Raw genomic sequence first — 12,080 nt, forward strand, 5'->3', positions numbered from 1 at the left:
CAACCTCAACGCTGCTTGTGTCGGGGATTTACAGATGATTATTGACCCGCGCGAGCGGTGCTTCGCTGTCGTAAAGATACCGATCTGGAGTCGGTATTGTCTGCGGCTCTTCGGTGGTAGTTAAGGTTAGGATGTGTGAAGGGTAAACTGCTCCTGGACCAGCGATCGGGGGGGATTGGCGAGGGAGAGCTGCTGTGCCTCTCGCGCGATGATGGAGCGCCTGCTTTTGTTCTGCTGTCGACAGTCCATTCATCAGCTCAGCCTGCCTAACCTTGCATTAAATGAACAGCACAACCCCTGCGTCTGTGCCGCTCACGCGCCAGATAAATCCTCTCATTGCCCTTTTTTTTTTCTCCCAGCCACCCTTTTTCTTTACCCGCCTTTATATTTACATGCCGGCGTTTATTGTCTCTGTTTAAATACCCTCAAGCCACACGCAAGATATCAGAGAGGCGGAAAATGTCTGTGATGAGGAGCTTTACACAAAAGAAAACAAATGTCACAAAGAAATGTATGCACCAGGAATTGTACTGCACATTTGTATGAAAAGGTCTCTGAGAATTAGTTGGCCCTTGAGCTTTGCGCCATTTTTTTTCCCCAAACGTAGGAAGTTGTAGCTTTAATGTCGATGATGAAAATTACCATTTTGGATAAGACTGAGAGAATTGGTCCTCACGCCAAGGAATAAATTATCCAAATCCATGTTTCTCTTACTTTTGCTTTCATCGTTTGATAAAGAAAGAAGTTTCAAATTCACGTTGTAAAAATAAAATGTCCTCAACTTCAAAGTGACAAATGAACTTCAGCCCGTTTATCCCATTCTTTTTTTTTTTTTAATCTTCAAAAAATGTGTTGCTCAGATTAAGTGTAAATCTGCTTTCTTACTCTTCACATGAGATGTTCCTTTTTGGAGAGTAAAAAAAATATATATATATTCATTCATTCATCTTCCTAACCGCTTGATCCTCACTAGGGTCGCGGGGGGTGCTGGAGCCTATCCCAGCTGTCGTCGGGCAGTAGGCGGGGGACACCCTGAATCGGTTGCCAGCCAATCACAGGGCACACAGAGACGAACAACCATCCACGCTCACACTCACACCTAGGGACAATTTAGAGTGTTCAATCAGCCTGCCACGCATGGTTTTGGAATGTGGGAGGAAACTGGAGCACCCGGAGAAAACCCACGCAGGCTCGGGGAGAACATGCAAACTCCACACAGGGAGGCCGGAGTTGGAATCGAACCCGGTACCTCTGCACTGTGAAGCCCACGTGCTAACCACTGGACTACCTATTTATATTTATTCATTCATTCATCTTCAGTACCGCTTAATCCTCACTAGGGTCGCGGGGGGTGCCGGAGCCTATCCCAGCTGTCTCCGGGCAGTAGGCGGGGGACACCCTGAATCGGTTGCCAGCCAATCGCATGGCACACAGAGACGAACAACCATCCACGCCCACACTCACACCTCGGGACAATTTATTGCGTCCAATCAGCCTGCCATGCATGTTTTTGGAATGTGGGAGGAAACCGGAGCACCCGGAGAAAACCCACGCAGGCCCGGGGAGAACATGCAAACTCCACACAGGGAGGCCGGAGCTGGAATCGAACCCGGTACCTCTGCACTGTGAAGCCCACGTGCTAACCACTGGACTACCGGGCCGCCCCAAAAAAAATATATATACAGTATATTTTTTAATTATTTTGGGACTTTGGATCCAACAAAGTGCTACGACGCACCTTCGCACCCTTGGAAAAAAAGGAATCCCGCCAGCTTTTCAGGTGCACCGAATTGTGTGTTGTCTGACTACATCCTAAGCGAGGAGCTGCGGTTGAAGGTATTCTACAAGCGAGGACCGGTTTGGCCTCCAGCTCGCTGGAACAACAGTAAAGAGGAGGAGAGGAGAGGCGGAGGAGGTGCACGGGAGGTAATTCACACCACTGAGGTGGTCATGCTTGAAGCTTCCACGCCTGGGTAAACCCTATCAAAAGTGCATTAGACCCCTCCGCTCATGCACCCCTCCTGTGCGTCACCCTCAGCAATCCTCCCGTTACCCCCTCCTCTTCGTGCAAACCCCTCCTCCCTCAGCCCCCGCTGTTGTATAATAGTATCTGGCCGAGCCACTCGGCTAACTGACACGTAGCCAGGCGAAAGGGGAGCAATGATGAATTGCTCCCTCTTGGTGTTATCCTTGATGATAATTATGAATTTTCCCTCCGCCCTTCCCAGAGACTTGGCAGTGTTGCAGAGCTTCTCTCTCTTGGCCATCGGGACGCTCGCGGTCATCACTTATCGCAGACACATTCGGAGCCTCGGGCGAAACGCTGATGAAAATTAAATGCGCTCATTCCGCGTTTTCCTGTTGTTGGTGGTGACAATCGTGGCTACTTGCTTGCCTTTGACTTGAGTCAATGGGGATGGCTACTGTTTCAAAAAATTTAATAAAATAACATTTTAAAAATCCTCGCTGATGGATTTGGTTTCACAGCACCGAGTTTGTCTTGAAAAGACTCGGCCAGGATATAAAACGACAAATCCGCTTTTCGCGCGACAGCGAGGCTCCAAAAACAAAGTCGTGGTCTTTTACTTCACTTTTGAAAGTTACCGCAGCACAAGCGACAATCACTTGTATTCTTTGGCGTTCGACTCAGCATGACCTAGATTTGTTCTTGATTTTACTGTTTGGTGCTTTCTACCGCCTTTTACCTATTTGTCTTACTGTTTATTGTGCATGCTAAATCGCTCCATGTACAGCACTTTGTATGCAGCGATGGCTGTTTGAAAGTGCTCTATAAATACTGTTTGACTTGACTTAGATTTGTTCTTGATTTTACTGCTTGGTGCTTTCTACCGCTTTTATTACCGATTTGTCTTACTGTTTATTGTGTATGTTAAATCGCTCCATGTACAGCACTTTGTATGCAGCGATGGCTGTTTGAAAGTGCTCTATAAATACTGTTGACTTGACTTGACTTGACAAGTCTTCGCCCATGAGAACTCGTCAACGATAAAGTGACCGTTGTCGCCATTTTGAGAGGAGTGAAACCGCTTAATTACAGCAAATTTCCTAATTTAACCTCGCAGCATCTCTGCTACGTTCATTACTAGCCCTTCATGCTCTCCAGAATCTTAAAAAAACACAAAAAAACAGTAACCCAGTAATTGCTCTATAGATGTTATTTACTCCACCTCGCCTCTTCAGTCATTGCGCACCAACAAAACAAATCTGCTTCTCCCCTCTCTTTGCTGCATCGATTCAGTTCTTTTGTCTCGGCGAGCCGGACACCAAGTTGTCAGCTGTGTCAGGATTAAAAGCTATTAGTTCTGCATCATTGCCACTACAAGTGTGCTCCCGAGATTGATAGACTATCTCTGTTCTTCGGGGGGGGGGGGGAGAAATGGGAGCAAAATCGCCTCCCGAGGCCTTGTTTTGGTGAACCAAAGGCAGTGTGGCCATGGACTGCCCCTCCTCTCTTCCAATTCTTCACGCGATCATTTCAATGGCCGTTTCTCTGGCAGGAGTTTTCGATTCAAGTTTAGACCTTAAATTTGTCAAAAGTGCACAGTTAGCGTAGTACGGAAGCGAGGAGATGCCAATGGGGAGTAAAAATATATTTTGACCGGCGATTCTGTTCAAATCTAGTCGCGAGTAGGTTCAAACCTACTCTTGAAAGAACTTGTGTGGTTTTTGTGATGTTTGCGGGGCACGATTGAGGTTCAGCTTTTTTTTCCTCTCCCATAATGCCACGGGGTGTTTGCTAGCATGTAAGCTGGGATAGGCTCCAGCACCCCCTGCGACCCTTGTGAGGATAAAGTGGATCGGAAAATGAATGAATGAATGCCCTGCCTCTTCCGACGCTGTTGTTTACTTTTCCTCATTGAAACGAACAACCTTCTTTATCCTTTGCAGTCAAGCCATTCACGTGACGTAGCCCAACAAATCACAGGCGTTTACCGCGCGCCTTCTAACTCGCGTCTCATACTTCCTTGCAGGCAATCGTCGGCTACTTTGACGTTTTCTTTGACAAAGGCTGCCTCAACAAGGTAAGCAGCGCCGGCAACGGGAAAGCCATTACACAGAAAGTCAATTATGTCCGCGCTTTAGCTCAGTTCTCCTCCTCGAGACGTTTGACACCGCAACCTAATCCGTTGCTGATGAGCACCTATCAAGCATAGGCGGCCGTTTGGAAAACAAATGTCAAGCTCATCGAACTTTTCCAAGTGCTCACTGTTGTTCAATTCCTGAAACTCGGGGCTCGGTCCCAATCTTGTCGATCCCATCCATCGATCCATCCATCCATCATCTACCGCTTATCCGGGGCCGGGTCGCGTGGGCAACAGCTTGAGCAGGGAAGCCCAGACTTCCCTCTCCCTAGCTACTTCTTCCAGCTCTCCCCGGGGGATCCCGAGTCGTTCCCAGGCAAGCTGGGTGACAGTCTCTCCAGCGTGTCCTGGGTCTTCCTCGGGGTCTCCTCCCGGTGGGACATGACCGGAACACCTCACCGGGGAGGCGCTCAGGAGGCATCCGAATCAGATGCCCAAGCCACCTCATCTGGCTCCTCTCGATGTGGAGGAGAAGCGGCTCGACTCTGAGCCCCTCCCGGATGACCGAGCTTCTCACCTTATCTCTAAGGGAGAGCCCGGACACCCCGCGGAGAAAACTCATTGTCGATCCCATGACATGACAATTTACTTCACAGGTGACGGAGAAAGATCCGTCCGTCATGTCTTAATTCCTCAAGGTTGTATGCAACACATTGTGGGAAGGTGGCCGACTTTCGATTTGGAACTGGAATTGTGTTCTGGCATTTATCCTGTATTCAGTAAAAGACATCATGCCTTCATTCTGCTTTCTCACGTTTGAAATGCATTTGGAATTGGTGAAATCTGAACTGCTCCCCATCACTGTCTTGGTCAGGTGATGTTCTCCACGGGTCCTCAGGCCACAACGACCCACTGGAAACAGACCGTCTTCCAACTGAAGAGACCCTTTCCTGTCCAGGCTGGTTAGTATGAAGGCCGTTGCTTCATCCGTCTCCGCTCGTGATGTCCTCGGATTACTTGACACTCGTTATCGGTCACCGCGCGAGAGGCAGCGGGGAATCCGAAGAAATCGCATTCAACCGTCAGTGACGGCATGTGAAACTCGACCGATAACTGCTCTCACTTCCTTGATTCATGGCCCCGTTGGGAGACGAGAGGAAATAGGACATGTAAATTTTACTTTGTAGAGGCAAAAAAGACTCCAAACACGATCACACTGGTTTCTACGACTGATCTGGGATTTGGGTCATGGAGGCGGCAGTTGTTAGGGTGGAAGCCCACACTTCCCTCTCCTCAGCCACCTCTTCCAACTCTTCCGGAGCAATCCCAAGGCATTCCCAGGCCAGCCAGGAGACTTTGTCTCTCCAGCATGTCCTGGGGTCTCCTACTGGTGGGACATGCCTGAAATACCTCACCAGGGAGGTGTACAGGAGGAATCCCAATGGGATGCCCGAGCCACCTCATCTGACTCCTGTCAATGTGGAGCGCTATGACAATAGGACTCAGCAGCGGCCCGACTGCTGAGTCATCACACCAGGTTTCAAACAGGCCAAACAAATCCATTCATCCATTTTCTGTACCTCATACCTGGTATTGGTTACAGCCCCTCAACAAACACATAAATGCTTTTTTTGAACAACTTTCAAAATCCTTTTAATTCCACTCATTTTAGATCCTGTCAAACACACTTTTGCGGTGGGGGTATGGGGGATTCAGTTTTTCCACGCTGCAAACTTGGTTTTGCTTACATCGAACTAAGTCAGTGACTCAATTATTTTCTGTTTGGGCAGAAGAAAAAATATTTCGCGACTTCAACTCTCTCCCGCTAGTGCAAATAGCATCACTTGTTTATAAGTTTGCTGCAAGTACAACTCTGCGCATACTATAACAAGGAGAGTGCCATTGCCACCTACTGTAGTGGATGTGCAACTACGCATAACTCTGGTTAAAAACCTCTGTCGCAGTTCAAGCATGATCGGGGACTCCGTGTTGTCACCGGTCGGATCGCGGCAGCCAAATGCGAGAGCAGGCCGACGACCGTATGATAGCGGCGTGCCCACGGTAAGAATGTGCAGAGCAGAACTGATTCGATTTGGTCAAATGATGATCTAGGAAGGTGTTTGCGCTTGACAGGGATGTGAAAGGACTGGAAGTGAAAAGTTTACAACCCGATTGGATTTTCACATTACCGGAATAGCAATTTTGGACATGTTACACGTTTAGTTTGACGTGGTGTGTGGACAGCTCATTTTGAAATGTTGCAGTTATATGACGGTAGTTGTCGCCTGGGCTTTATATATTTGAGCTCGGCACAGGAACGTTTGGCGCTCATGTTACCACCGCTTGACTGTCAGCTTGTTCGCGTTCAGACTGGCCCACAGAGGCTTTCTGACTGAAATCTCATATAATTTTTTTTTTTCTTCACACGGCAGTGTTTGAAATTCCATTTGCGGGTGCCGCAATTATTGGCAACGGCTTTACTGAGCTCGACTAGTAATACGCTATATGAATTCATGTTTGCTTTTACTGCTGCGCTGCCTGAGGGATCTCAAGTCTTGCCGCACTCCTATGGTGCTCCCCCCCCCCCCCCCCCGTACTCTTGCTACATCATTTTGCGCAAGGGTTTCTCTTACTCTTTTAAATATATCAATAGGGAGGTTTTGCAGGGTTTTTTTTTTAGTGCGTAAAAGCTTGACATTTGTTGCAGAGTAATGTTTCATTCAGTCTAGAAACCGAGCGTGCATATCGCTTGAGCCTCTTTTACAGGAGATGTTAGAATTCCACACTGTCATTCCAAATAAGGTGGAATTGCTTTTGGTTCACATGAGCTGGTTTGCAGGAAAACGCTGTGATGCCCTCTATTCTTGCGGCTTACTCTTTACTGCTTTGGGGAATGCCCACAGCCGTCCATGCGAATTCGTGAGTAAAAAGCCGAGTCTGAGCCTTTTGGATTGGATTGGATCAACTTTATTGTCCAATGTACTGTATGTGTAACATTCATCATAGATAAAATGTCTTCCCTCTCAACTTTAACCCTTAGGTCCTTCAAAACAAAAAAACCCTACGCGTTTTACGATTTTGGAAATGATGTATGTTGTGTTATACAAACATTCTTTTTTTTTCCAACACTCAAAATGTTCAGAGGCATCTGTGCTATCCATACATATATAGTTTTTATTAGTTCTTTGGGATTTTTTATTCTTTATTTTTTGCAAAAGGAAAAAAAAAAATTGTGTCTGCATGTCCCAACCAAGCCCTACTAACAATCCCGACCGGACGTGTTCATGTAAAATGCATTGGTTTGAAGCCTCCTGCAAAAAGGCAAACTCATTTGCGATCCTCTGACGCCACCTAAAATGACCTCAACCCAACAATGTGGCATGCATACGTCTGTCCAAGCGAAAACAAAGCGATTGACGTAAAAATCGCGTGAAATGCATGTTTACACATTAAGTTTACGATGCATTCAAAAATATGAATTATAATGGGTCTCTATGGTGCAAAATATGTAAATTGTGAAGATTACGGAATCAAAACCTTTTTTATTACTGCTGCAATGCCTGAGAATTATCAGCCGGTGACGTCATGAAATTTCAGCCATTTTAGAACCCCCCACATGTTTCAGCTCTCTCGTATTTTTCCGAATGCCTTTGCCTTTGATTCAAAGACATCATTTTACATTTATCGCAAACGGTGGACTACGAGGGTTAAACAAGAGGAGCCGCCGCGGGTGTCCGCGCCGCTATCATCAGAAAAGTTAACAAACCCCTCAAATTTGCAGTTGTGGTTGTAGCTAGCGGTGCTGTCAAGTGGTCTTGCAGCAATAGGTTGCCGTTTTGTGCAGCTGAAGATGTCAAAATTGAACATAAGCGGATAGCACAGTTCCACACCGCCCCAAACTACAGTACTGTATCGAGAAGTAAGGGAAGCGGGAATGGTGTGGTGTCCTCTTTATACATTAAATTGGGGTGGAAGTGCAGACGTATTCATTCATTCATTCATCGTCCCAGCCGCTTGATCCTCACTAGGGTCGCGGGGGGTGCTGGAGCCTATCCCAGCTGTCTTCGGGCAGTAGGCGGGGGACACCCTGAACCGGTTGACAGCCAATCGCAGGGCACACAGAAACGAACAACCATTCGCACTCACACTCACACCTAGGGACAATTTAGAGTGTTCAATCAGCCTGCCATGCATATTTTTGGAATGTGGGAGGAAACCGGAGCACCCGGAGAAAACCCACGCAAGCCCGGGGAGAACATGCAAACTCCACACAGGGAGGCCGGAGCTGGAATCGAACCCGGTACCTCTGCACTGTGAAGCCGACGTGCTTACCACTGGACTACCGGGCCGCCCGTGCAGACGTATTATTGAATGGAAATGAATTTCAGCTCGGGCATTTGTATCTGTTGACATGAGAATATACGGGTGCTGCTGTGTGAATCCGTATCGAGGCAAGAGAATCAACCCGGTCGTATGTGAGCAAGGGAAAGAGCAGCAGGTTATGGATGCGTTCGCTCCAGCTCGCCACCTCAACCTCCTCCAGGGGCCGTAAACCAGAAATTGAGTTTTTAACAGCATTCTCTGTTCACTTGATAGGGTCTCTAGTATACTTTATAAAACACACAGAGCCTTTTTTTCTTTTTTTTTTTTACATTTAACTTCAAAAGAGTTCTTGCTTAGTTCTTCGCGAAACTATCATTTGGCGTAGGGGGTGGGGGGGAGGAAAGTCGACACGAAAACACATCGTTGACCACCTCGTGTGTTTTGGCTGCCACGGCCTTCGACTCAGATTGGCTGTAGGAAAAGGGCCGAGCGTGAACATTCCAGCGGTTCGCGCCGATTCATCACGCCGGCGAGCGAATCCGTTTTGATGCGTCGCTGAGAGCGCAGCGGTAATTAACTCTCGGGATTGTGTGTGAGACGCCGGCGCCGATGAGCGCAGGCTGGAACAAAACATCCCCGCAGATCCTTTTGGCTGGCAGCGTAATAAATTCAACAGCAAATCATTTGTCATGCTCCGTCCGGTGTGTTTGTGTGGCTTAGCGATGGAAGAGCAGGGTCATCCTTTTCATGGTTTTTACCTACTTTGTGTTCACCGGAGAAAAGCAGTCGTTTGCGCCGAGGCGTTGGACTCGTGAACACTATTTGAACGGCCTCGAGGGCCCACGATAGACATTTGGAAAGAAGACATGAGCTCAAGGGAAGATGCTGGAGTCCAAACTTAAAACGTGATCTTTGTTTGATTGCCACTAGAGAAGGACCCATGATGTATATGGCAGGGGTGTTCAAACTTTTTGCCAAGGGGGCCAGATTTTATGTGGTAAAATGTCGGGGGGCCGACCTTGACTGACATTCTTTACATTGAACAACAATATTGTTCAACAAATTTTAGTAAGCCAGTCTGTTTCACATTTCCATTTTTATTTTAATTTCAACAATCTAAAGAATTTCTTTTGGTTCATTTGAAACAGGAATTTGAAATATGTATATTTCAAATTCCAATATATTACATATATACATATATAATTACATATATTTCAAATATATGCAATATATCAGTCAATATAAACACGGAGTGATGTCTTGTTAACTCGTGAGTGATGCCCTCTAGTGTCTAAATGCTATTACTCATTTAGTGAATGCTATTACTCATTTAGCCACTAGAGGGAAGCAGTACTCTATGAAACATCACTCACCAGTCTACGAGACCTCAGTCAATGCAACACGTGTTCCATTGCGCCCAACCTGCGGGCCAGACGGCACTGATTTTATGACGGGGGCCGAGGGCCGGATGAAAGTCGACCGCGGGCTGGATTTGGCCCGCGGGCCGGACTTTGGACATGCCTGGTCTATGGGTTTGAACCGAAGAGCCAATCGAAACGAGTCGCTGACTCTCCGCATTGGAGCGACAGACTCAGAGTTGCGGCGCCAGCGGCGAGGACTTGTGTAACAGAAGCGTCGGTATCGGCGACGTGACAGAAATGATGGCAAACGCCAGCTCAGCATTTTCTCCCCACGCCCTCGTGTAACCTCCGGCGACGAAAAGCGTGGCGAGTGGAGGCTCTACGTCTTACCCCCCCCCCCCCCTCCCCCGCGCAAATGTAGGCACAAGGCGGCGGCGCTTATGAACACACATTGAAACCCGCATTTACGTTTCACACGCATCATCATTCCTGTGGGCGCCGGTGCGTCGGTGCTCGAACTGCAGAGATCTGAGCTCAGCAGCACCGCCGCGGGGTTGTTAATGTTTATCGCCAATAGTTCATATGTTTGCTTTAGAATCTTATCTATATGTGAATGCTTCAACTTCATCGTCCGTTCACAAAGCCGTATTTCACTTTTCTCCTTCGATTATACACGCACGACCGTTTCCCAAGCTCAAATGTCGCACACGCGTACCTTTTCGCTCCTGTCCAAGCCCCCCCCCCCCCCCCCCCCCCGTGTACGATGATGGGACATCCCAGTCAAGTATTTTTCTCTGACGACAAGATGCTATGACGCAGTCTGACCTCGGATTAGAAAAAATCAGATTCAGCTTTTTGGGGGGGCGGGGTTGTTTTATTTATTTATTTATTTATTTATTTTCCATTCATTCATTTATTCATTCATCTTCCGAGCCGCTTGATCCTCATTAGGGTCGCGGGGGGTGCTGGAGCCTATCCCAGCTGTCTTCGGGCAGTAGGCGGGGGACACCCTGAACCGGTTGCCAGCCAATCGCAGGGCACACAGAAACGAACAACCATTCGCACTCACACTCACACCTAGGGACAATTTAGAGTGTTCAATCAGCCTGCCACGCATGTTTTTGGAATGTGGGAGGAAACCGGAGCACCCGGAGAAAACCCACGCAGGCCCCGGGGAGAACATGCAAACTCCACACAGGGAGGCCGGAGCTGGAATCGAACCCGGTACCTCGGCACTGTGAATCCGATGTGCTAACCACTGGACTACCGGGCCGCCATTTTTTATTTTTTATTTTTTTTGCTACTCAATGTGAGTTTCCACCAATTTGTGCGCAGCACTTATGAGCTGGATGCATTGCGGTCATCCACCCCCGCGCACTTCCGCTCTCTTATTTTTGTGTGAACTATTTAGCATGACATTCATTCATTTTTTTTTAAACTACTCACGTTCGATTGAAAATGTGCTGAGTCTTTTGTTTTGTTTTTTGGCATTTTTATAGGGGAGGAGCTTCAAGGAAAAATCACATTGCGCAAAAACAAAAAGGACCCACGATCACTGTTGGTCACCTTTGAACTCCGGGGTCGGAAGCTGACCTATACCGTACAATGATGTAACGTACATGAGAATACAGAACGTGTATTCCGCCATGTTTGGATTGTTTTTTGTGATTTGTAATAAAGAACACATTTCCAAATATTGTCCGTGCCAAATATTCTCCTTGTCAATGTGTTTTATGTTAACAGTGACAGGAGGTGGAGAGCTCGGTTATCATTCCTCATCCAGACTTTCCCTCCCCTTCATCCCGTTTAGGCAAAGGTAAATATTGTCACTGTCGTACAGAAGACTATATTTCCAAATGTATTCAATTTTATCTGATTTGTCTGACAACAACAGTTCCCACATGGGGGGCCGTAGCCACCCCAGCCGAGCACATAGCTCCGCCCCTGGAGCAACGTATTGAAGCTGTAAATTTCCACCAGAATGGTGCAACGCTGTGCTCTGATAAATGATGTTTCAAAATCTGTTCATCACCCGAACGGTGAAAACTGTTTTAATTCAGAAAAGGCCGTCGGAGCTCTTTCATACATTTGTGTCAGCCGTACTTTGTAACTAGAGAGCGGAGCAAAGAGAACGTTTTAAGTGAGGGTCCCTGTCAGATGAGAGTGATGATGATGATGATGATGATGGTGATGGGAGCAGGGGGGGCCCTCTGGGTGACCTCCACGATTGAATCGCGAGTTTCCAGGCGCATTGGGTGGATGCGGCTGCTTATCACCCACGCGACAGTGGGAGTGAACCATTAATTATCGACGCATGAGTAATTAAGCGGCACCAACGCAAAGGTAGAGAGAG

General features: G+C 47.5%; 2 protein-coding genes across 2 annotated transcripts in view; one reads left to right on the forward strand and one right to left on the reverse strand.

The window, feature by feature from the left end:
• Positions 1–11,439, forward strand: part of prmt3 (protein arginine methyltransferase 3) — a 40,592-nt gene extending 29,153 nt beyond the window's left edge. The window contains exons 14-16 of the mRNA XM_052062527.1: positions 3,993–4,043; positions 4,918–5,005; positions 11,227–11,439. Of these exons, the coding sequence (XP_051918487.1) occupies positions 3,993–4,043; positions 4,918–5,005; positions 11,227–11,336 (249 nt within the window). The 3' untranslated portion in view covers positions 11,337–11,439. The remainder of the gene's footprint in view (positions 1–3,992; positions 4,044–4,917; positions 5,006–11,226) is intronic.
• csrp3 (cysteine and glycine-rich protein 3 (cardiac LIM protein)) overlaps positions 1–12,080 on the reverse strand; it is a 346,019-nt gene that overhangs the window by 239,327 nt on the left and 94,612 nt on the right. The window lies entirely within an intron of this gene.

Source organism: Hippocampus zosterae, chromosome 4, assembly GCF_025434085.1.
Source record: "Hippocampus zosterae strain Florida chromosome 4, ASM2543408v3, whole genome shotgun sequence".
NCBI classification, from domain to species: Eukaryota; Metazoa; Chordata; class Actinopteri; order Syngnathiformes; family Syngnathidae; genus Hippocampus; species Hippocampus zosterae.